This window comes from Lissotriton vulgaris, chromosome 5, assembly GCF_964263255.1.
Source record: "Lissotriton vulgaris chromosome 5, aLisVul1.2, whole genome shotgun sequence".
In the NCBI taxonomy this organism is placed as follows: domain Eukaryota; kingdom Metazoa; phylum Chordata; class Amphibia; order Caudata; family Salamandridae; genus Lissotriton; species Lissotriton vulgaris.
In genome coordinates this window covers 1,748,910,719-1,748,937,402 of record NC_141693.1, presented here as the reverse complement: position 1 = coordinate 1,748,937,402, position 26,684 = coordinate 1,748,910,719, and the positions used below count along the sequence as shown (strand labels likewise).

Genomic DNA, 26,684 nt, shown 5'->3' with positions numbered 1-26,684 from the left:
CTTGGGGCATTCCTGGGAAGGTCTAATACCGGGTAGAAGTGGTTGGGACAAAATCCAGGCCGATTTTTTTTTTTTGGCTATTTCTGACATTTTGCTCTATGTAGCGTTTTCGGGGGCCTGTTTGGGGGGCTTCCTGGTGTTTGTGGGTGAGTTTCGTGGTCTGGGAGCACTGCTGGCTATATATACTTTACTTTGCAAGAGGTTTGAAGCAAATCCATGGTGGCAGAGGGGACTTAGGGCCTAGCTGCAGAGCGCGCGCGGAGTGATTTGGGAAATTTGTGAAAAATTGACTAAGTCCCCATTTTTGTACTTTTGCTCTTTGGCTGTTTGGGGGTCTTCTACTCGTTTTCTCCTGGGTTGACGGCTCTGGGGCCATTGCTGGGAAGCTCTAATACCGGATAAAAGTGTTTTGGACCAAATCCCAGGCGGAATTTTTTTTGTGTTTTTGATGACTTGCTTGCCTTTGAGGTGCTCTTAGGGGGGGTTCTGTCTGTTTGCGGGTGAGTTTCGTGGTCTGGGAGCACTGCTGGGACACTCTAATCTTGATTGCATTTGCTTTTCAGGAAATCCGTCGTGCCAACTCCGACTTATGGCCTAGCTACGCAGCGCGTTTGGACCGAAGGCCCAGAAATATTGCAAGTATGAGATTTTGCTTTTGGCCTGTTTGGGGGTGTTACGCTTCTTGGCGGGTGGGTTGCCGGGTCTTGGGGCATTCCTGGGAAGGTCTAATACCGGGTAGAAGTGGTTGGGACAAAATCCGCGCGGAAAAGCCTTTAGTTTTGGCACTTTTTGTAACTTAGGGTTCGTTAGGGTTAGCCCTAGCAGCAGGATTGCATGTGTTTCGGGGTGTTCTAGATTTTTCAAACTGAGTTCTGGGGTCTTAGAGCACTCGTGAGAATGTGTAATTTTGGTTGCAAGTCATTTGAAGAAAATCCATGGTGGGAAAGGGGGGATTTGGCATAGTTAAAGAAAGCCTTTGCCACTATTCTTAACTTAGGGTTCGTTAGGGTTAGCAGTATTTCTATTGCATGTGTTTGAGTGGGGGGGATTTCGAGTCTTGGAGCGATGCTGGCTATGGCTACTTTTGCTTGGTTGCTTGCAAGTGGTTTGAATGCAATCCACGGTGGGTAATGGGTAATTAGGGTACTTCGGCCTACTTTTACTTTCAAAGTAAGTTTTGTCACCAGTTTTCTGCTAGGCCTCGTTTTTTGAGATTTGATTGGGGGTCTTCTACATTTTTGCGACTGGCTTTAGTAAGGGTCTGGGTGGGAGCACTGCTAGGAAGATCTAATTTTGTTCTAAAACACAGTTTACAGTACACCTAGCTTGAGGGGCAAGATCCGCTACATTAATTTGCCCATACTTATTTATCCTTCAAAAGGTGACTCAGAGTACGCACTTTCAAAAACATTGTACTGTCTACTAGGAAAAACAAATTGTGACTTTTTGCACTCCACAGCCTACATACCTTATATTTATTTATCAGTGGTGTTGTAATATTATATCACTTCCTGTTTTTCGTTGAATAATTACAGGCCGGGTTTCAGTCTCTGCAATGGGGAAAAAAGGATGGAGTCAGGCTTCACAGTAGCGAGCCACAATTCAGCATCAGGCAGGCAGTGGACAGGGTGTCTTCTGGTGACCAACATCGATGGACGAAGCGTCGGCTGCAATGGAGGAGTGCCGCTAATAGGAGGATTTTTTTTCTGCAGGCAACTTACTTACCACTTCCAACAGGACCACTACAACCACATAGATACAGTATCCCTTGCCTTTTTCTCTGACTGTGACTGCATTTCTTGGCTCTCTCTCGGCTTCTACATTGATCCCTTAACACATCACTTAGTCCACTCCACTATCACATCTGCACCACACATAGTCATTTGTAAGTGCTCCTACGTAATTCGCAAGTCGCAGCACGCCCCAGGCCGTAGAGGACTGGGATGGCCCCAATGATGAAGCATGTCACCAAGGGGCAACCCTGGTGAGTGAGGGGACACCTAGAAAAAAAGCAATTTCTCCTTTTCTATCTACTATACCTTCCAGACCAACCCCACTGAGTGTTGTTGTGAATGGATTTATAGTGACCAGCAAGGCTCTCGGGTATCTGGCTACAGAGACCTTATGTTGAATATCGTTATCAATAATTTACACATAGGCCCTTTACTGTTGCATTCTTTCTTCCACAGTTGTCGAATGTACTACTTACTTTTCACTGACATGCATGCAGTAGTGCATGCACTTTCAAAGATTGATGGATAGGTTTGTACCCAAAGAATTGTTTATGTTCAATTGTTTGTCTATGCTGTGCTTTTTTTTACAGGGTGTCTTCTGGTGACCAACATCGATGGACGAAGCGTCGGCTGCAATGGAGGAGTGCCGCTAATAGGAGGATTTTTTTTCTGCAGGCAACTTACTTACCACTTCCAACAGGACCACTACAACCACATAGATACAGTATCCCTTGCCTTTTTCTCTGACTGTGACTGCATTTCTTGGCTCTCTCTAGGCTTCTAAATTGATCCCTTAACACATCACTTAGTCCACTCCACTATCACATCTGCACCACACATAGTCATTTGTAAGTGCTCCTACGTAATTCGCAAGTCGCAGCACGCCCCAGGCCGTAGAGGACTGGGATGGCCCCAATGATGAAGCATGTCACCAAGGGGCAACCCTGGTGAGTGAGGGGACACCTAGAAAAAAAGCAATTTCTCCTTTTCTATCTACTATACCTTCTGTCAGGTTACGCAGCCCCTAAGCGCCTACCGTACTATGAAACTACATTTCCCATGAGTAGGCGGGAGACTTGCAGGAAGTTTATCTGGGGAACAGACGCGCTTCCTGTTGCGCGTTATTCTGGTTTCTGTTCTGCATACTACCGTTTCCCTCTTCCTTTTTGTTGGACCATACATCTTTGCTTTGACTATTTGGAACCCCCTTTGTACATTGAGTCCTCTACCAAGTTTGTGGTATGTTGTGAGTAGTGGGTTTGATGTCTTAGTATAACGCGAGTGTGTTTGGTGCGACAGGAGTGTGTTCGTTAACTATATGTTTATGTGTTTCTTAGGCCTTCCTCACAGATTGTGGCAGAAGGGCTATAGTATTTCCTATCCAAGGTCATGTTTTCTTGGTGCTCAGGTACTTGTCTACTTCCTTGGTTATTTAGTGAGACTATATGAGAGTACCCTTGTATGTTAGGACAGCACTTCACTGATGCCTGTCTTGTCTTCTGTTACAGGTATCCTTTCCCTGCTGACCCTACCTTTACCCATCCCACATTTTTTATTTTAGTTTGTTATTTTTCTCCCCCGCCTAATGCCTCGAACACCCTGTGTTTACACTTCTGGGTGTTGGTGACATTTGGAGGTGGAACCATATTTGCATCGACTGGATCACGGGGAGTAAACCTGACACCTTCCAGACCAACCCCATTGAGTGTTGTTGTGAATGGATTTATAGTGACCAGCAAGGCTCTCGGGTATCTGGCTACAGAGACCTTATGTTGAATATCGTTATCAATAATTCCACACAGGCCCTGTACTGTCGCATTCTTTCTTTCCACAGTTGTCGATGATATATTCTTACTCTGCTTCACAAAGAACCATTGCTAATGTGAAAGAACTTCAACCGAATTAGTAGTTATACTTTACCATTTGTTAGGCTACAATGTGGCACTGCTCTACTGTACTTCTGTCACCTGCTATATTCTCAGTTGTACCGTTGAATTGCTCAGGAGGACAAACCAGATTTCATTTTCTTTTTTTTCATAGGCATGCAACTGCCACTGTGTCACACCACTAGTACCACCGCTATGAGGAAATTTTATCCGACCAAGATTGCCAACGTTATTCGGTGTTTTCCGTGGAGCCAGCCCTGGGTCTAGCCCTACTTTCAAACACAAATTACAGGTAAGATAAGCGTTTGGTGGTTTGGGGGTATAATGGAGTATTAGTACGAGAGACGAGAGACTGAAGGTAGTACTACTAAAGTCCTAGGACTCTTGGATTCACTTCACTTAGTCTGTGAGAGGCACTTAGTGTTGAAAACATTTGGGCATTTACACTTAAAGGAAGAAAATGGAACTAAACTTTCAGGAAAACAGTCAACGTTAAACCCCCACCCACCAGGCAAGCAGTAAAAAACAGGTATGCTCAGATAAAGTTTGAAAAAGTATATTTATATCCCTAACAAAATAATCTCCCGCAAGACCCTCCCTAACCCCAACGATTGTCCTTCAAAAGTCCCCAAAAACCCAACTCCCAATTCCCACCCCCCAAAAGTCTCTAAAAAAGGGGCAAGGGACACTATGGGTGGATGCTGTTAACTTTTTGGGCCAGGGCATCATGCTCCTCGCGGAGCAAGGCGAGCTCCTGCTGAAGGCGGGACACCATCAGGGTAGTGCGGCGCAGGCGTGCCTTCACTGCCTTGCAGGTGCAATGCCTGTGAGAGGCAGCTGTTGGCCTTGCTGCTCGGCGGTGGCGTTTGCCTTTGGCAGCCCGGCTCAGTCTGGGTGGACCACTGTGCTGGGTGGCAGCCCGTGGGGCCACGGAGGCCGATGCAGACGACGTTGTTGTAGTTGTCGACTGCACACTTTCCACGTCCTCCAGGGCCACCAGCCGCCGATATTCCGCAACAGTGGCCTCGATCCTCCGTTGCCGGGCCGCTCTAGCCAGCTCCTTCCTCCTTGTTCGTTTGGAAGGAGAACCTATATGAAGAAAGAAAGACATAGTCTGTAACCAATGCTCTTTAAGATTAACTCAATCATTCAGCAGAAATTTGTGTTGCAGTACAACTAGCAACTTGCAAGCGCATTACATAACTATTGAGGCCAGTATCTATCTAACCTCACACTTCTTCATCCTTGCTCTAACATTAGTGGGAGTTTAAGGAACAAATTCTACGAGCACTGTGGACTTCCATTGGAGTCGACTATGAAAGTACACCAGTCTTATTCTTCTTCTTATCTCTTGTTTTGGAAAATTGGTACGTTATTTTCTGCAAGCCGGCATAATGCCAGCGCAGTAAACTTGCACCCGAGAAAAAGAGACGCACGCCATGAGGAGTGACCTAGACTTGCGTTGCCGTTGCGTTACTGTACCCGTCCAGTACATGCAGGTGGTGAAGCTCTTACTTTTCTATTACGGGTGGCACTGAGAATACTCTGTTACAACTCAAGGGCTACTGCTTAATTAATTTAACTTTCACCCTACAGTGGAAATGAGTACTAGAAATGGAAAATTGAAGAAGATAAATAATCTGATTATCTATCACTTCACATGGGATGTTTTTGCTTATATATGGGATGACTTTAGGTGCTTTGCTTTTTATTGAGTGACCAGTGATACATCCACACATGAATGACTGAGTACTACTAAACTTATTAAGAGAGGTAGGGAGTGGCCACCATAATAACCGGATCTATGCAGTGCTTGCAATACAAACTACTGCTACTATTTATGGTAGTATTTGGACAAAATTAAAAGTTCTTTTCCTTGCCTTTCCTACACTGGAACGGACGTGCGGGTGCAGTGTTACATGCTCTTCAAAGTTACACTTAGTTCATCCACTGACCGTCTACTCTCTCTAGATCATGGGTACTCACAAACTTTCTCTCAGGGGCTACATTTACAGTGTAGTTTGGGGCCGAGGGCCGCACTGGTGGGGGCGGAGTCAGAGGGGGCGGGGCTAAAGCAAAACGATAACTTGTGACCATGAGGTTGCACACAGGTCCCTGCAGCAGATGCCCTCATCCACTGAGCCACCAGACCCAGCATTTACATACATCTCTCTCCCTCCTGCTCTCCCTCCTGCCCTCCCTCCATCTCTCTCTCCCTCCTGCCCTCCCTCTCCCTCCCCCTCTGTCATCTCACTGTGTGTGTGTCTATCTGTGTCAGCCTTCAGCCCGGGTTGAGACCGCTTCCTCAACGCGCACACACAGACAACAACACCAAAGTACTTAACAGGTCTTTAAAAGACCATTAACATATTATTGAGGCTTTGTTTGTTTTAGCTCCCCTGCTTCTCCACCCTGACAATCACTGCTTGCCCGGCCCCACAGAGCAGAGGCTTTGTTCTATTTCACCTCTTTGTGGCCTTGCATCTCCACTCTGCTCTGTGGGGGCCGGGGGAGCAGTGATTGTCAGAGTGGAGATGCAGGGGCGCTAACAGGTGAAATACAAAAAAGCCTCTGCTCTGTGGGGGCCGGGGGAGCAGTGATTGTCTGCAAGGTCTGCGCACCGCCAAGGAAGGCTTGCCGGGCCACCACCGGCCCGCGGGCCGTACTAGGAGTACCCCTGCTCTAGATACACATATGCTATCTAAGAGTCAGATAGTAGCATGATCCAGGTATATGGACACATACAGTTTCTGTGTCACCCACCCAGGCTGTTGTCCTTCCACCCATCATTGCTTCATCATTCACCCAGCCATGCATCTCATATTCTTGCCTTCCCAGCTAGTCTTCAATCTCAATAAGTAAGGAATATATAAGAGCTTACCTCTGGCCGCCACCACCACCGTCTCAACTCTCACAGCCGCCGCCGCCGCCGCCTCCTCCCCTGAACAATCGGCCTCCGCCTCCGTGTCCAGCACCACCACCTCCACACTGGCCCCGCCACCAGATGTTCCACCTACAAAGTACATGTAACAATGTTAGAATAAAGCACTCACTAGTCACTAGTATTTGGTCTAGGAATGAAGACATGTGAAAACAATGTAATTTGTGACTGTCTACGTTAAAGTTAAAAAAAATGTCCCTTTTTCCAGGGAAGGTTGTCTTGCTGCACTTTTTGGCACAACTGATGAAGGCTGTTTTTTTAACACGCACCATTTTTCTCCACATAGACAGAAGATGGACTTCTAACTACAAGATCAAGTTGAAACCAGGTGAGAGCTCGGCTCGACCACAAGAAATGTCTTCAATTAATCGTCAGCACTAACCACTTTTCCATTATCAGTTAAACGTTTAGTTTTATTATGACTTCATTTTAATAAATGTGTTTACTTTTAATAAAGCTTTTAAACTTAAATACAATCTGTGTTTTTTGGTCCAGACTAGAGTGACTGAGCGAAAGGTTTTGCAATTTTTGCAAGCATGAGTCCAGATAGAACACTTCAAAAGACATTATGGACAATCCCAGAGGACTGCACTAAGTTGATAGAGCTATTGCTGACTAGAATCATGGGAGTTTCGCCAACCGTGCAATCTTAGTTAGCTACACAGACAGACTAATAAGAATAATCTAGTAATACCACAGGGAGTCATAGTAGAGGCAGGATAAGAATTTAGATACAGTCTACAAGAAGAGCAAAGACAATTTTGAAAAAAGTCAAATGAGGAACGCTAGGAAAAATAGGTACTAGTCTAAAATGAAAACTTACTGGGGCCAGCAGAGGAGCCCTCGCCTGCCCGATCCTGGCCCTGTTGAACAGCATCCGCCGCCTGCTGCTCCTGTGTCCTCCTCTCGCCCCTGGGGGGAGCTGACGTACAACATGAAAGAAAGAACAGAAAACATGGATGATTGTTGCTTGTCAATGTCAACCAAATCAAACATTTCAAAAGAACAATAACAAAATATTTCCGCGAAATTATATTGATTATGGTTACTTTTCATTTATTTGCGGACCTGTGACTTCGAAAGTCACGTAACTCACTAAACAAAGTACTGAAACGTTCACCTAGGATTGGCAGTCCGCAGTCCGCAGGCAAGACGCAAAGTGACAGACAAACTCCATTGTGATTTCAGTCAGATCAGTGACAACACTAACAGTTGCCTGCTACATTACCAGTCATTTAAATAGTCAAACTATCAATCCACCGCCACTATTTTTCTTATTGTCAGGGTTACAAAGGAAGGGGCAGATTTAAGCCCTTGCGGCTCTTTTGCGCCGTTCTTGCGTGACTTTTGTGACGCAGCAGCTAAACAAAAAAGGGCGCCATGGTGCGGCGTATAATATTATAACAACGTGACGCATTTGGGAGATGCATCCCGTTATAAAGCCCTGCGCCATCAGGGGGCGTTCCGGCGCAAGGGAGGGCATTCCTGCGCTGGAACACATCCTAATAGTGGCTGAGGGAAATCTACAAAATATCAATCAGTCACCTTTAGGACAATGATGCGTCACACAAACCCTGCACCTGCTTGAAGCAGACGTACGGCTTGACCCAGCATTGGGGAGATAGGGTACCCCAGAGCATTGATGGAGCTGCGCCATCGTTGCGACGCAACTCCAGCAGTAAAGCTTCGGTGACGTTTTGGGCCCATGGTGCGCCGCATTGCAAATACGGCGCACCATGTTTGGTGGTGGTAGCGGGCCGCACAATTAATGGCGCATCCCTGCTACTTTGCAGGGATGCGACGGTAATTGCAATTCTGCCCCTTAGGGGCATACTTACTTACGCGTTCTGGCGCATCTCCAGAGATGCGCCAGATCATCATCAAATGCGTCACGCAAAACTACCCTTGCGACACGGCAGATGTGCCTCATTTACAATGCGGCGCGCCCTGGCGCAAGGGTAGGCACTTGCGTGACGCATCTCGTCACGTAAGAGCGGCGCATCGCTGGAGTCACGTCGCCAACGCAATGCAACTCCAGTAATGCTCAGGGCCACCCAATACTTCACATGCTGTGTCAGTCCTTTCGCCTGCTTCGAGCAGACATAAGGAATTGAATTGACGTAGCAGCGTCGCAGAAGTGCCTGCGTTAAATCTTGTACATTTCACGCAGGCAATTTTGCGAGGCGCACAGCCGCTGGACCGCCCACCCTGCGTACTAGGAACGCACCCATTGTGGTGCAGGCCCATGGCTTTATAACGTGACGCATCTCCCTAGATGCGTCATGCTGTAAATGACTCGCAGGGATGCGGCACGTTTACGCCGCTGTTGCGTCACGCAAGGCAACGTAAACGTGGCGCAAGGGGCTTGTAAATGTAATCTGCCCCCTAGTGTCTAGCATTACGCAGTTCTGTAAAGTACACTCATACATAATAGTTACTCAGGCCAATGAGACCACGAAATAGAAAACAAATAAGCATAGTAGCAACGCCACTGAGAAGGAGAGCAGTGCACCTGAAATGCACAGAAGATTTTGAAATATAATTTAACTACAATGTAATCGTCATCAGCGGCATTATTGGCTTGCTCCATGTAAAAAACAAATATTTGCAATACAACAACACAGAGCAGGAGAAAACATCATAGTAGTGAGTGATTAAATGGCTACTACTACTCACCAAGCCCGGGGATCTCCAAGCCGAGCTGGTCCAGCAGGTCGCGCTCGCGGTCCAGGAGGTCCGTCCAGCGATGGGTGACCTGGCTGTAGGTGCGCTGGACCCCGTAGAGGTGGGATATGGCCCAGCACACCTTCTCCCACCGCTTCCGGCGCTCCCGCATGTTGTAGCCGCCGGCCGCGATCCTGCCGCCTCCCGCGATGGTCCTGGGCAGGCGGCGCTGGACGAAGTAGACCAGCGCGCCCACTTCCTCCGGGCTGAATATCTCCCGTCGCGTCACCTGCTCCCCCCTCAATCTCCCGCATGCTGTCCTGCCACTGGGTCCAGCACTACTCCCCGCCGCCGCTGCGGCCCTCAAGTGCCTGGGCAGCTTCACGGCGCCTGGCTTGACCATGGTCTGGGCAGGTAAGGTAGGAAGAAGTAGAAAATTAAGAAAGAATAGGATAGGGAAGAAGAAAAGAAAAGAGTTTAAAAAAGTAGTTTAAAAGTAAAGAAAAATAGCAGAAAAGACAAAAATATACAGCTAGGAAAAGAGAGGGATAGATAAGAAGCAAAATCGTAAAAAAAAAACTGAAAACAAGCAAAGGGTGGCAAAGATACCAAGAGGATTAAACACCATGCCCAGACACAGGAAATGAATGAAAAACAAGATGGCCGGCGCCCGTTCACGAGCGCGAAAGTAAGTTCGCGTGAGATTTTCCTCGCGATCTCGTGCGAACCTCTAGATTTCCCGCGCGATCTCGTGCGAACCTCTACTCGCAATGCGCTTACTGCGCGAGATTATACATAGCGGGCGGAAACGGAAATACGTCACGCAAACAAAATGGCCGCGCCCGTACTCGACCTTGGGGTAAATTCGCGTGTTGCGCTGCAAGCGGCTCGCGAATACTGCAAAAAAACTCGCGAAACAACAAGCCGCAAAAAAATAAAATGCTCATTCGCACGAATTGGCGGCTTCCGCGGTCGGTTTCGCACGACGCCGCGCCCCGCGAATAGCGCGAAAAAAACCGAAAAACGATTTCAGCAAAAGCAAAAGCAATGAGCAGGTGCAAAAGGTCAACCTCATGATTTGTAACGATTCTTTGTAGTGCTTCCTGAGGGGGCCCTCCAGAATTCGGTTGCCTGCTTGCAACTATTGTGTGACCCTGCTCTGACCTTAACTGTATGCCACAAAGGTCCTGATTTACAGCTAAAGGAGCAGACAAGCAGGTGCCAGGCTGGAACTTTAAATTCTTTCAGTGACACATTAATTAGCCCCTAATTCATTATTGTCAGTTGGGGCAGGGCAGGTGTTGTAACTAATTTTGCAACAATGAAAGCACTTAGCAAGTGCAAAAGATCACTAATCAGGGCGCACTAAGGAAGCAGGTGCCAGCTAAAAAAATATTCTGTGACATATTAATCAGCCCCAAATTAATTCAGGTCACTTGAGGCAGGGAAGGTGTGCTTTGCTTTGCCGAAAATAATGTACACTGGACAACCAGAGGGTGTGGTGATGAAACAGAGGGTGGCATGGGTGGGCCAGAGGGTGGCATGAGTAGTCAGAGAGTGGCAGTGGTGACAGAGAGTGGCAGTGATGAAGAAGAGTGTCCCAAACAGGCTGGACATGTAGAAACAACAAGTTCGCAAAACTTGCGACCCGACAGGTAAGTTCGCAAATTGCGAAATTGTAAAAACCCTCGCGAACTGGCAGAAACACGGGCGAACACAAAAAAAAAAAAATTCGCGGGAATTCGCGGATTTTGCGGATTGCGAATCCGCAAATCCGCAAAATTCGCGAACGCGAGATCCGCAAAATTCGCCCATGCTTAGTTTACGGTTGAAAAGGCTGTCTTTTGTTCCACTAGGAGGTGCTTTTAGTGTTTGGCTTGTTTTTGTCCCATCGGCCTTCTATTTGGCCACATAGGTTCCCCAGGGTGGCCCTTTGGCAGCTCTAAGCCCCATGTGCCTGACGCTCTTGCAATTTTGACTCAGTCATAAATTGACTCCAACACAAGGCAAAGGTTACTCCCTGTGATCATTTAGTTACCAGCGTGGAACTAGGAAGACTGAGAGAGCCCTGTATTATTATTATTATTATTAATGGTTTTCATTGAGCGCAGACATATCACCCTGTTGGGTCTCATGGCGCTGTTATGTATGACATTGATTGTTGGAATAAATTTGGAATGAATGACAACAAATTGTTCAGGACGGCATTTGTTTTAGCACTTTGTGAAAGCTGATAATCTAAATCATTGTTACTGACATGCCTTTAATTAATTGCCTCAAGCTGTGCATGGTGCGAGCGTGAGCCACACTGTTAAAACAAGGTATTTCAAGCAGGTATTTATTTTCGAGGTAAATGTAAATTGATACTTGTATAGCGCACTACTCACCCGCAAGGGTCTCAAGGCGCTTGTACGAATACCGCTGTGGAACCCATCCCGGCTTTCCCTGTGAGGCGTCCACTCCTGGGCAACCCCAAGGTGGAGGCCAGGCATCCTTGGCGTTGTGGGGGCCGTTGTGGAGATTATTTACAACAAGGGGTGGTGAGGGACAGAGTCTCTGAATTAAACAGAATACTCTCACCCAGTCAAGAGATCAGGGCTAGATCCAACACCGTTTTTTAGCTCACTGGACCATCCCAGTTTCAGAACATGGCTGTATGCAAATTAGTCTGTTCCTGTCCCAGTGCATGATGGGAACAGGGCAAACCAAACTACAAAAGCCAATTCTTACACTGGGAAGGAAACAAGCTACTGGGTACATGCACACATTGGGAGCGGATGAACCATATGCGAACGGACATACATGCTGAATGCGGGCTGAATGGAGTCTGGGCGGTGCTAGCAACAGTGAAGGCCCGGGAACAAAAGGCCAGCCAACAAGGGCCCTGCGCTGGCCCGGCCTCGCTCGAACACCGGGGCGATTGGCCGCTGAAACACGTAAATATAAATTGTAAATGTAAATTGATACTTGTATAGCGCACTACTCACCCGCAAGGGTCTCAAGGCGCTTGTACGAATACCGATGTGGAACCCATCCTGGCTTTCCCTGTGAGACGTCCACTCCTTGGCACCCCCAAGGTGGAGGCCAGGCATCCTTAGCGTTGTGGGGGCCGTTGTGGAGATTAAGCAAGCTATTGCCCAGAGTTGCAGAGTGGGGCTCCATGATTGGAATAGGCACCGAGGCGAGAATTATCAGGTCCGTGGAATTTTGAGCCCAAGACCCGCCGAGGCAGGAATTGAACCCTGGTCCCGGGCTAGACCTCTGCATCAGGGTCTGCCGCTCTAACCATTGAGGTTGTGCCAATACCTTTTAGCGTGATCTTTGTGTGCACCATGTAGCCGGTTCTTGCCACCGAGATACACATATTTAATGCAAGTGGGTGTCTTTGCCATTCAGGAGTCAGACATCACTTAAGAGGAAGTTGGCAGGTTTTGGAGGTTTTTCCAGCAGCATACATAAAATATTTGCTTCCTTTGACTCTGGTGACAGACTGCTGAGCAATGTTAAATAAATGCTTGGACTTAGGGGTTCACTTTGATGTTACGAAACTGGTGCTCATGTAAAGCGCTCTGATACCCGATGTCTCAGCTCTACTTTCCTAGACAAAACAAAAAATAGAAACATCAGTTGTTGGCCTATATATGTAGGTAAGGCGTGGTTCCCAATGCTTTGTGAAGACTGTTTCTCAACTGCTGTGCAACTTCTTCTACTCTTAGAGCTGAGATTCCCATGAAAGACTTATAGTCTGAATTCAGCACCTGAGCATAATAGGACGGAATGTATGAAGCTCTGTGGTTATACTGAATAACCAGCTATCTATGTTATGCCATCTATTAATGTAATAACTGCACTTTCACAATTGCTTTATTAACCTTCCTGCTTTCTCAAATTTGCTTGAAAATGCACGATATTTCTTCTTTTTTTAAATTTTTTTATGGGGGGGTAACCCCCCAAACCCTCCTTTTGGGGTTCGGGCTCGCTCGCTACGGTGCTGTATGCAAATCACTTTGCGCCCCAATACTTTCAAATGTCACCCACCGCCCCTGATGCAGATGCTATTTAGAGGGTATAACACAAGCCATTCATCTTCCAGCATTCCAGCCAGAATCTCACCTGGTAGGGTAAAGGTACCTTAGGGCTCTTCGTTAAGGTCTAGAATTGGTCAACATCCATCAGGCCCCCAGGGCAACTGGTACGTAGTCATGGAAGTAACCACACAGATGACACTGGAATAACGTGATCACTTGGTCAATACACCCTCTTAAAACTTTCCTTAATTGCCTGCGCAATATCTCTCTGTAGCTGGGATATATTTTGTTGAAATTGAATGAATAGAAAACGGAGGTCCTTTGCTGCTACTACTAGCAGATTTCTGCCAGGTAACCCCACTCCTAGTGCCTCCTCTGCAGTTCAGAACCTGGGAGTATATATAGCTGCAGATCTCTCTCTCTCTCTCTTTCTCTCTACACTGACACAAAGAAGCTATAAATCACCTGCTTTTTTGTAATGCGGTTTCTCTGCAAGACCCTGCCACTTCTCCTGTGTCAATCCCGTTCTCTGGTAGTTCAATCTTCCATCTTGTCGTCTTCATTATTATGACACACAACTTTTAGGCGCGCCAGACTATTTGCTCAAACAACTGTACCATATTCAATCATCAGTGGCCAACCTAACCCTTTCTCTTCTTTGTTATTTTTCATCCTCTAACGCTCTGGGCACTTTACATTGGCTGCCAGGGCCTAAATGGATTAAGTTTAAATCCCTTTGTATAGGCCAGAAATCTATCCATCAGGCATGTCCTCCATTTTTACAGATGAAAATTAAGCGCTAAATGCCAAATCACTGGCTGCGTTCTTTCAGTGCTATTTTTCTCGCCGTTTGCAAATTTGTAGGAAATGAGTTGGTTGGTAGACTTTTTCTGGTCAGGCAGGGCAAATATGGAACTTGCTTCCCTTTTACACTCTGTTCTCTTGATAATCTGTTGACTTTCAGGAAAGCACTCAAACCTGGCTCTATATTAAGTGGCCATGTTGACAGTCTACCATCTGCTCTATTTTGGTTAACTTCACCAGGACACCTTCCATGGTATCAGTTGCACTATACAAATGCAATAATAATAATACAAATAAAAAGTGCATTGCTTTGATGCAACACTCTCAGGAAATGGCACTAGGAATGAAATGAGTATCTCTGCATGACAAGGATAATGTTAATGTTGAGGTAGCCATGCAACAAAATCATTACAGATAAAACATTCCAAAGGGGTGGGGGCGAATAGTCAGAAAAATTGCATGACTGTAGAAGTAGTAGTTTAGACAAATGTTTTAAGTGTTGCTTTCATGGGATCATCTATCAAGTGACAAAGCATGTTCTATGACAGGCTAAAAGTCCAGGATTTGCAAAGTCAGAGGCCACTGCACCTGGATGTGCAAAAATAAACATAGCTGGTACAAATGCGGGGGGATGGAAGGGGCCTTAGAAATTAGATAAGGGAGGTAATGCAGGAAGGTGTATATACTTCTGAGAAATTTATTTTGAAAATAATGCAAGAGAAGAGAGTTGTGGTTCAGTGGCAAAATGAGCGATTTTGAAACATGAAGACTTGGGTTTTAGTCTCGGTTCATGCATTTGACTGTAAATCCTGTAATTTTGGACAAACGATTTATCACCTTATTTACACTTATGTGGCTGGGCAGTGGGGCCGCTGGTGTAGCAGAGGGTTTTTACTACCCTGTCCCGGCGGAAGTCTGAGGGACCCACATATTTAAAGATCTCTGCCAGGTAGGCAAGATCTGTATGTCTTCAGCATATGTACTGCCTAAGTCCCCTCTACTGTTAAGACCCAAGACTACTCTCAGATGTTTTGTGTACTCCCTCCACTCCCGAGGCAAGCATTTCAAACCTCACTCTTATGGATTAGGGGGAGTGACCCCCCAGCCGTATTTATAACATAATTAAAAAAAATGATTAATATTTACATTATGTACAATTAACGCAGAAAGTACAAATACATTGATAGATACATGAAGTCACCTGTCTAACCTTAAAATGTTCTAATACAAAATCCCCTCCTACCATAATCTAGAAATGTATATACTTTACTTTCTGCGTGTCCCCTCTAGAGCCTGCGGCAAGGTCAATGACTGGCAGCCCCCAGATTCGGTAAACTACCAATACTCCACCAGAGTAAGCTCAAATACGGGGTACAGCTTGTCGGACGGATACTTTCCTCCGGCCCCCCCCCCCCACGCCCTGAGCCTTAAACTCCATAACGGGGGCTGCAATTCTGCATACTTGCTCCCTGATGCGCAGGCACGTGTGGCCACTGGCCTACTGGAAAGAGTGACTCCCCTTGCCCCCGCACCCTGACAGCTTACCGACCGGCTGTCACTGCCCCTGGAGTTACCTGGTGGTGGCTGCTAAGGGCCGAAGACTATGCTTACCAGTCATGACCTTACCGCTGAGCAGGGACACACTAAAAAATACGACAATATTTATGCAACAAAACCAATATAACTGAAAATCAAAATCTAATTACTCTTTAATACAGAATTTCCAAAATCAATACAATTTTTCGTTGAACATATCATCGGAGAATACCTGAAACAAAATTATGAAAAATGACGCAACACACATTCGAATTGCCTGCATTAGGGGGTGGTAGGTGGGGAAAAACAAATTACTGGTCGCCGATGGCCCAGGTGCCGTTCCAGGGGGAGAAAAAAAGGAACAAGAGACTGTTCCCGCTCTCCCAGCCCCCTTTTTAAAGGGGGGGACAGAGGGCAGCCAGTTGAATCCGGCTTGCCCCTACGACCGGGGAACGTGCAAACCGAAGCACTAAAGTGCTTCCGGTTCACATCCCCAGCCGACCGCCCATTGCATGTTCTAGCAAAGGGGGGAGGTGGGGGCCCTGCGTCATCACCTGGCATGGCAACCACCGCCTCGCCCCTCCCCGGGGACCGGTGTGACCGCCGTAATGGTGTTGCGCGCCATGTTGTGCTCTGCCTTGCCCAGAGTCGCCGTTTGTGGCAGCGCTCTTGAAAACGCCAATAGGTTGTTGAGCAGCGTCCATGCTTGACACAGCTGCTCTACATATTTTTGGGTTCTTCCTAAGCAACCTCCCAAAGCAGCAGCTTGGTTTGGACAAATAAAAAATAAATGTGCATGTCATACTTGTAGCTTTCCTTATCTGACCGAACAGGAAAAGAAATATGACAGGACGTCAGCCCTTAAGCACATAAACTGATGGGCCGATGTGAGTCAGTCAAAGGTTTCCGCCAGAAGAGGCTTCACCGGTTTAAACATAGCTATGTGTCTAATTCTTAATAGAGGTGTTGGAATGCGAGTTTAACAGTTGGCAGAGTCTCCTATCTGCCAAACTCTAAATCCACCCTAACAAAAAGTGAAATATGAGCAACAAGAAATATGCAGAGCTTGATGTTATGAAATAGAAAAGTGAAAATACTCATTTGATTGTACGGCACTCTTTATGCCAAACTATAGTCGCTCAACCAAAGACAAAGATACTGTAATATTCAGGCGCCGATTTCAGCAAATGTCAAATTGTTTTATTCATTTTTTTGTCTTCCCTTTTAAAACAGAGAGTAAATGCAGGTTCTTCATTCATTTTTCATTTTAATGATTTTATGTTATATTCTCTTTGCAAATTTTGTAAAGGTTTTAATTAACCAAATACAATAAAATATTAGATATTGTAATATTCACGTAGGTACTGGCTCCTTTTTCAATTCTTTAAATCGCCACCCACAGTCGTTGACTTGGTCGGACCATTTGCCCTTCCTTTTTGTCAATTACTCTTTTCTCTTGTCCAAGTCTGTGCAGTGCATGAAATAATGTACAGGTGCAGGGAAAAAAATCTAACTGGGAAGTTAATCATCTTTACTGAGCGTGTTGCACTGGCAAACACATCCCATCATCACTATGTGGCATTCATTCCTAGAATAATACTTCTGGTTTGGACACAGCATCTTACAAATTAATTACATTGAAGCCCTGCCCCCCACACCCCATAAAAACATTCTTCTTCCTAATTAGTTCCCCCAACTCGGTCTACACCCCAATCCCTGGCGCGGTTATTAGAGCGTTATTGAAGACAGAATTGTTATGAGGAAGCAGATGTTTTATAGAAACAGCAGCACAAAGTCCTAGTAAAATAAACAAAACTAAAACATTTTTTCCTTCAAATTAATGAGGTGCAAAACGCAAGTTTTTGCGTTCTTTAAAGATAGTCAAATCTTGGAAAATAGATTTTTTAAAATACTTTGTAAAGTGCTTGTGGTTTATTTTTCATGAAACGGTAAAATTAGGTTCCTGCTGCCCACAACTTCACGTTGGAATCATTAAACACTCAGGTTGTGGGAAATGGTGCAGTGTCAACAGAGATTATTATCAACTCTTTTTTAGCTCTTAACTAATTTCGTAGAGTGGCAATGCTTTTTGACTTCACTGTTGATGCGACAGATGTAATTACAAATGATATAACTAATCTTACAGATGAAATGACATCAAGTTACCCTTTACACTATGAAAAAGGCATCTATAAATGCGGCATTATATATTAGTTTGAGTATGTGTTGTTATTTAAATAATGTGCTTTTAGATGTTGTTTCTTATTGGGATAAATATTGTCAGTAATACGCATTGCATTTGGTGTGCATGTTATGGCTTGCATGTCTGTTGGGTAAGCTATGGAGTGAGGTCCTAATCATAATTTGAGAATTTCAGTTGTAATTCTATAAGTAAGTAACTTTATTTGTTTCGATTAATTAAAATCTTAGAAAAAGAAAAAACAATAATCAAAATTCATAAAGTGAAATATTGGCTTCGAGCCAGATTAAAAACGAATATAAGTGCATAAGGGACTGCCTGTAGTTTGTCAGACAAGTGACTTGTCCGGAGGCTTCCCAATGCACTGGGTTAAAGTGCAGGTGCACAGGATAAAAGTTTTTATCAAATTGCTTTGTAGAATTAAAAAGAGTCACACAACTGTCTTTGGAATCAAGCATTCACTTTGTCGGAAGGTTCCTGAATGTCAGGAGTTTCCCAATATTTTGATGTTAATGACCTTTCTTCTGCTGGCAACCTGGTCAGGACTGATTCAGTTGGGAGTCGCATTTGAATCCGGAGGTCCTGGTGGCCGGAGATGTTTAAAGTGCAAGCATGCAAATTGGCAGTTTTAAAGTGCATGTATGCTGTATGGAGGTTGTCAAACCCAAGACTTGTCTTGCGGCCTCTCAAGATACTTGTAACGGCCCTCAAAAGCGGTTCACTTGACGCGCAAACCCACTGAAGTGAAAATGTGCAGATTATCATCACCTCAATTTCTTCTTCTTGCATTTAAAGCTTCTGAGAGCCTACCCCAATCTGGGCTCTCGATTGTATAACATGTTTTTTTTGTGCAGTTTGACTTTCCGGATCTTTATCGCGGGCTAGTGAATAGATATGTGCTCCGCTCCGCACCAAAAGGGAAGGTAAATTGACAGCGCTTATCTTGAAAGGGGAAGAAGTTTTGTTTTACCGTGCTGGCAGTGAGAAGGAACTTGCCCAGATAAAGATGATATCTTTTTATTAAATGTGGTAAGAGTGATACTTTGGGTGTAGTATTTCGGGTCGGTGTAAGAAAGTTCTTGGGCTGGTTTCCTTTGCTGCAAGCATTTCTCTGAGGGGAGAAAGGTGAGGATTCATCTCCAGGTGTAGCTCTGCATCACTGGGGCCAGGAATAGTATTGGTGATTTGATTGTTTTGCTGATTAGTTAGATTTATTATGAGTTTTTCTGAAATGCACATAGATCGTGGGCTACACTAAAGAGCTTCTGCACAGCACTATGGTGAGTCTAATCTGGCTCTGGGAGGGATGGGGGGAGGAGGGATTTGGTTTATGTTCTCTCAGTACATTATGAGGTTCTTGGCGGGTTACAGCACTGTCTGGCATCTTGGAGGAAATCTTTGCTGTGTTCTTTGTGCGACGATAGGATAGAGCTTTTTAGGTTCTATGGAAATCTTTAGTTTTATTAGACCCATTAACTGCGCAGTAGGTTTTTTCCTAGCTTTCTTCTGTCGCTTTGTGATAGACGTATTTGAGGTTGAAGGCACTAGGTAAGTTTGGAAGAGTCATTTAAGGGACCTGTCTCTTTTTGGTTTTCCGCTAAGTTGTGATGCCGATCTCTGGCTGCTTGCTGACCCGATTGCCCCCTTGAGTTCAGAGACCAGAGCTAGAGACGATATCCTGCCTTATTTCTGCTTTACCCTTTGTTTCGTCAGTTTGATGATCTGTCTTTGTGGGGCAGCCCATACTGGATTTAAGTCGGTACAGAGCAGGTTTAAAGTGTCAGGTAGGGTTCCCAGTGTGTCTACAATGTGGGAGCAGGATTAAATTGTTTAGATAAGACAGTTTAGAGTCATTGCATGATACGTGTACAGCAAGGATGTTTAGGAGGTCTACTTACAGGTCCAATTTAGCTGAATGGTAATTTAGAGCTTCTATGGATGCTTGAAAGGTTTTTAATAGCATAGGCCCGGTGTCTGAGCTCACACTGTCTTCTATTTTTACTTTCTTTAGTGGACTTTCATTTAATAATGATTGTGCTGGTTGCGGGTTAGTGCCCAGATGTCGGTTAGCTGGTCCAGCTATACGTTTAACAATTGAGCATGTGGTATCCTTTACCTGATCGGTTGCCAGGGGTTGTGCACCTTTGATGGTCTCTGTATGTGTGCAAGTGTCAACCTCATAGAGATTGTTAAGTCTAGCTGTGTTGAATCTCCATTGGTGTCACCAAAATAAAAAAAATTCTAGTTGACCTAAACACGGCTTTGGGTGCAATATCGTGGAGAGAATATCTGAGTTAGGTTACCAGTGAAGGAAAGATCAATTGGGTTGCTTAGGCCATGCACGTCCCCCTAGGCAGTTTCTCGCGGAGTATGAACCTCTACCTTTTGTATCTTAGTTTTGTAGGTGGTGCGAGGGTGGCAACTACATGGGCCTGGCTGGGTTAGCTGGCTCAGTTGCCTCTACTGGCTATTGGGCATGTTGATACTGTAGCATAAGGGCATCACCTAGGTGACTGTGTGTTGTGGTGAAGTCCGGGAAAAATTGGAGCCTATTTGCCGGAGTGACCCCTAAGTCTCAGGAGACTTTAGCTTTAGCTTTGACATGGTCTGGGATTTAGTCCCAACTGTCAAAGAAAGTCTGTGGGGTTAGTGGCTCTGGCAGGCCTTCTAAATCTTGGGTTTTCAGGGGTGATTCCAGGCCCAACTCCTCTAGAAATGTATACCTAGGCAAAGTTTTTAAACATTTTCATTATGGTTGAGATTAAACAATTGTATGCTTGACTTTTGTTTCCTACTATTAAGGCTGTCTTACAAGCATCCTCTTCATCCCAACGCTGGTGGTGGTGGGCCGTCATGCCTTGCCGGACCACACTGTAGATTTTTAATTGTGCGTGGGTTTTGTTTCCCGTCTCACCCACTGCTTTTCCGTACCTTAGGCAAGTTAGTGGTCACAGCTGGCGTAAAACTAATTTGGAGGCTGTATAGCTGAATTGCGTCTTGCCTAGAGAGGTAGTGAGCTAGAAGAAGCAGGTTGAGGAAGAAAATAATCAAGCAATATCCTGATAGGGGGAGAAGGTGAAGGGGAGCACACAGAGTGATATAAGCAGCACCGGGACCTAGCAAAGTCGCCTCTGCAACACTGCAGTTCGACCCTGGGGCGTCAGCTCTAATGTCGCCACCACACGCAACTCCGAACGTACTCATTCTCATTGTTGCAACTCACTTGCCGCGGCTGCCTCTTGGCTTTGGCCTTCTAGAACCATCTAGGGCTCCACTTAGTCATCTTTGGGGCCTATGATTCCCACTAGTCCTGCCCCTTGAGCTCTGGGCCTTGAGGACTTCTAAGATGTTCTTGAAGGGCCTTTAGAGGGCCTGCTCCCAGTGGATCGTACTCAGAGCTGACGACTGGGGGCTCTTTTTTCTTCTCCCCTTTCTGTTTTAGCTCCAGCTCAGCCTGGCCTTATGCAGCTTATGCAACTTGTGCAGCCTTGTAAGTCTTGTGTTTCTGTATTGGTGGGAAGGCCGAAAGATTCTGAGCTTTAACAGGCGAAAGAGCTAGTGCTGGCAGGTGACCCTGATGAGCGGTGATACGGAGGAGCAGTGCCTGCAGGGCAGTGCAGTCAGCCAGCACAGGACAAAATGCCGAGTGGCAGGTGAGCTGGAGTGGGAGGGAGGGTAGGCGAGTGAGCAATGCAGGTCTGATGCGGCAGCACAGAAAGCAGCAGTATGATGACATTGACGGGCGGTAATGGTGGATGGTAATGGCTTGTTACTATTCAGCCAGCACCGCACTGCGCCTCTGCCCGTGCACCAAGCGAAGCTGTTGCCACCCCCTTACCTTGAACCACTGGGGGATGACGGTGCCTTGACGGAGTCTCACCCCACACCCCCCAAAAGCCCCACACTCGACCCTCAGCACAGTGTGCTCCATGCTTGCTTTGCCTGCCTCACCAGCTCTCCGACACTTTCCTCCATATAAAGTATGCTCACTCTACCTTTAAAAGGTGGTTACTCACAGTCATGATCATTAGATGTTTTCAATATTTTGTAACTTTTCCCTTGAAGCATATTAGAAGAACTAAGGGCCATATGTAGGAAGCCTATTACAGGTCGGTAACGGCCGAAATTAACGAATTTCGGCCGTTACCGACCGGTAATAGGCTTTTCTGATGTAGGGGCCGAAATTAAGGATTCAGTAATTTACTGAAGCAGTAATTTAAGGAATCTGTAAATTACCGAACTCTTAAATACCGATTCGGTAAATTACCGAATTCCTAATGTAGGGAGCACTTAAATGCAACAGGTTGTCAAAGTGACACCCTGCCACCTTTCAATGTTTTCCCCCTTTTACCGAATCGGTATTTAACGATTCGGTAATTTTTATCGAATGATTTGCTACATAGCATTTACCGATTCGAAAATACCCAATCTGTAAAATTCGGTATTTTCGAATCGGTAAATGCTCTTTACCTACATCTGCCCCTAAATGTGCTAAAATCCATGTCCTGTTTGGCCCTGTAGGATGCCAACCTTCCGTGCTTTCTCCCTATGTTCACAAGATTGGAAAGGCAGCCTGCAAATTGCATATATTGTTTAAACCTTAGTGAAAATGTTTTGGTTTAGTGTAGTTGTCAATTATTTAGGATAGAGCTTCTACATGGTTTGTACAAACCATTCCTGTTTTGCAAAGTAGTCAGAATTCCTTTGAGTGGAAGTACCCTTTAAAAAATTTAATAGCCATGAATTTGTACTATTTGTTTTCTTCAGGACACCGCTGGACAAGAGCGGTTCAGAACATTAACTCCAAGTTATTATAGAGGAGCTCAGGGAGTCATCTTGGGTAAGACTGGCATTTTTGCCATTTATCTTTGTTAATAATGATGTGTAAAAACTCATAGGCACTGCATGAAGTGATCACATGCAGAAAGGACCTATAAACGCAATTGAATATATTGACCTCTTTTTATGTCGTTACTAGAAAAGAAATCACGAAATAACCAACAGAAAAAAAACGATTATGCATTAATAATTATTAAAAGTGATATAGAGAATAAAGTAAACGTAATTTAATTATATTTTAATGAAATGTATTGTTACAATATTTTTTAAATGCAAAAACATTATTGTAAGGAACTGCTTCTTCTTGCATGATCACCCTAATTTTTCTTACTAATGCTGTTGGTTTTTGGACTCTTTACCCTGGGGCGCTGCTAACCAGGTCTGTGCACGTGATTTGACACCTAAAAACCTTTTAAACTGGTTAAAAGTCCAAATTGGCACAGTTATCTTACTTTTACGTCCCATATGTATATTGGTACCCAGTGTGCCCATCACCTGTAAGTTTAACTGTCACTAGTGGACTGCAGCACCTATTGTGCCACCGCTAAAGTCACAATGCACTGCATGTGTTAAGGCCTGCCCCTGCAGGCTGATGTGCAGTTTTAAAACAGCAAATGTAACCTGGCCAAACAATTTTGCCAGGGTTACACCTACCTTTTTAATAATTATAGGTGACCGCTAAGGTAGGTCCTAAATGCCCACAAGGCAGGGTGCATGGTATTTACAAAGTAATGCATCTGTACTTAAAAAAAAAAATTCTTGATTAGATTTTTCACATAAGAAAGAACTTTTATCCGTAATGCTGGATAGTAAATTAATGTGCATTAAACCAAGTTTATACATATAAGATTGGCTATAGTCTGGATTGTCGTGTCCTAATTTTCATGGGCATTTAACATTCCCGTAGCAATAAAGAGAGCAGAATAATATTCTTACCTCAGTTGGCCGGCCCTGTTCTTAAACCAGCGTTCTCCAAATATTCAGGATAGCAAGACTTGACCTTTATCACCTTTTTAAAGAATGCACCCCCCTACACACCTGCAGATTCCAAGACCTTTATCTGGACATTCTCTCCCCTTTCTCAACTGTACTGTGCCTGTGCGGGTAATGGGGTCTCATATCATCGCCCTCAGTGGTTGGTTCAACAAGAATGCCAGCAGAGGGTATCAAATGTCTCTCGGTCTGGAAGGCAGTGGTAACAGTTCTTGTTTCTGACAAAATAGGAGATCTTGTACCTAGTCCTTAAACTGGGGTGCCAAGCCCCTCCTCCATCTGCAGACTTGCCTCCGTTTGTCCAATAGCAGTCAGAGAGAGGTAAATATTTCTGGTAATGGGTAGTGAAGATCCAATCATCTGTTCCAGGGCCCTGAACACCTGTTGCCAATAGTTTCTAATTGGCTCACAGTCCCATGCTAAATGTAGGTAGTCTGCCCCTTCTCTCTCGCACCGATCACATTTATCATCTGTTTGTAGGTGAACTCGATAAAGTCGAGTGGGGGTACAAGTAAGGCATCTGTACTTACGTCATGGCAGTGAAAACTCTCCAATGTAAGTTTTTTTCATTGTGGCATGGCTAGCTCTCCCACAGAAAAACACTGGTTACATTATAACACCTTAGAATACATAACTTCAGTTTGGGAATAGTTAGAACTAGGTCTCAAATTAATAGTAATTAAAAATCCAATCAAATGATCAAGTCTGATTTTAAATTATTATTTTGAAAGTTTCAATTTTCCTGCCTAAAATCTCTTGTAGTCTTTCCAGAGTTAATCCCAAACTGTTATCTGGCAGTCTATTGGGAGATGTTAATGGCACCCAGGAAAGGGAACAAAAGGGGTGGAGATGTAGTCTCAACCTGATAGGATGGCTTTGGGGATGTGCCCACCAAATGCACAAGCTTCAAAGGGGGCATACCCTGTCACAGAAAGATGTAGCTGATACCTAGGCCTGCCCCTCCCATTGTCCAAGAAGCCAGAGCAGCACCAATCCCTGTGGGTAAAACACCTGTTTGAGAATGATTTGGAGGAGGACTTCTTCATTTCCGTAGGACAAACCTCAGGGTTGTGCCCAGAGCTCTGTACAAGGGAAGAAAGGTTCTGTCATTAGTTTTAGGTAGAGAGATGCATTGTGGGGTAGCTTACAGTAAAACACGTAGGAAATGCTCCAAAAGTGGATAGGAGCCAACCTGGGAACCATTACTTCATTGGTTAGGGAGTGTCCAGGTGTTTCTGTTACCCACACTGGCACTTGGTATAAAAGTGGCACCCTTAGAACCCTCTTTATAACATCTCTAAGACGGAAGAAAGACTGTGCCTGATGTTGAATCTCTAATAGAAATCCCAAGGGCTGGACATGTTCCCCACATGTACCCAGGACTACAGAGTGGACTTCAAGGGCTAGTTGGCTAAACTCGTATTAAGCTCCAGGAACACAAAAGCTAAAAGAAGCCCAAGACTAAAGCTATAGGTAGACTAGGAGTCTGCTGAGTCCAGCTTATCAGTTCCAACTGTACTTTCCCTGGACCCTGCTGGTAGCTTCTGGGAGATTGGCTCCTAACCCCTAATTGGTGCCCCAAACGTCCTGGACCCTTGGTTTGTGTTAGAGGATGCTCTTTCCCATCAAACACAGCAAGACTGGACACTTAAAAACTGTTTCCAAGGGGGGCGTGGCCAAGATGGCGTCGGAGTAAGACGTGCTTTTGAGTCGCTCCGGCGCCCGACCTGCTAAGCATTGTACAGCATCGCCTACAGGGCCTCGATCCGCTCCAAAACGACAACAGCAGTCGGTGGTGCTGGGCGGAGTGGTCTGGTGCTATCGGCGCCCTCCGGAGTGGTCGTGCGGCGCCATTAAGAGCTCTTCAGCAACGGGCCTACTGAGCACCGACCTTGCGTACAGACGAGCCCGCCTTGGAGGGCAGTGGATCGGCGGCGGCTGGGCGTGGCTTCACGGAGCGGCGGACGTCCTCTACCTTCTCAGCCCTCAGGCCCCCTCCACTGCAGCGGGACGTTGGTTTGGAGGTTCACCACTTGCTTTGGTCGGCTGGGAGGCTCAACGGCCGGCTACTTAGTGCAACTTGACTGCCGCACGGCCCATCCACCGGGCCCGAGCGATCGGGAGGCGGAGGGCTCAGTTGTGCACTGTGCCGAGTGACTGACTACGGCCTGGCTCTGCGAGTCGGGTCCGTCGGCTTTGCTGCCACTCCCTGGCTCCTCGGCTGGGGAACCTTTCTCGAGCGACCATTGCTGTGCGCAGGTGCTCTTCCCTGCAGCTCGGACGGCCTTGTGCCGCTACCCCGCCGCCATGTCGACCTTGCCTCGCAAAGGGAGGACGGTGAAGGAGGGGGCCTCCAAGGCATCGCAACCGCCCAACTCCCCAGGGGCGAGTGGCTCGGCGAGACAATCGGATGAGGAGGCGCCGGCCACTAAGGCCTTCATGTCGGAGCTCTTTGCCTCGATCAAGGAGGACATCTCCGAACTGCGAGCCCAACTAGCATCGGACCTCCGTGAAGTCCGGAGGGACGTGGACGGCATTGGTGAGCGAGTGGCCGTGTTGGAAGACCATGACCTAAGTATGGCGAATGACGTCCACCAGCTACAGCAAGATGTTCTTCGCCTTACAGACCAGAACTTGAATTTGCAAGCCTACGCCGAGGACCTGGAGAACCGCTCCAGGAGAAACAACATCCGAATCAGAGCGGTCCCCTGGGACGGTGAGGCTGGTGATTTGAGGGGCTACGTGCAGGCCCTCTTCCTCCAGGTGCTTGATGAGGAGGATGTTCTAGAGATTAAACTGGACAGGGTGCATCGAGTGGGCCTGCCCAGGCGAGGGGGCCCTCCTCCAGATATCTTGGCTTGTGTTCATGACTTTCAGATCAAGGAACGCATCCTCCGGAATGCCAGGGCCCTCTCCTCCTTGACCTTCGGAGAACATCGGCCACAGTTGTTCCAGGATTTGGCGGCGTCTACCCTTCAGAAACGGAGGGAGTTCCGGCCGGTGACTGCCTATCTGAGGGATCAGGGCATCTCTTACTCTTGGGGCCACCCTTTCCGGATC

General features: G+C 46.0%; 1 protein-coding gene across 2 annotated transcripts in view; it reads left to right on the top strand.

Moving 5' to 3' along the window:
- Window positions 1-26,684, top strand: part of LOC147717091 (ras-related protein Rab-18-B-like) — a 478,022-nt gene that overhangs the window by 181,119 nt on the left and 270,219 nt on the right. For both annotated transcript variants that reach the window (XM_086924004.1, XM_086924003.1), the window contains exon 4: window positions 22,560-22,632. In XM_086924004.1, the coding sequence (XP_086780130.1) occupies window positions 22,560-22,632 (73 nt within the window). The remainder of the gene's footprint in view (window positions 1-22,559; window positions 22,633-26,684) is intronic.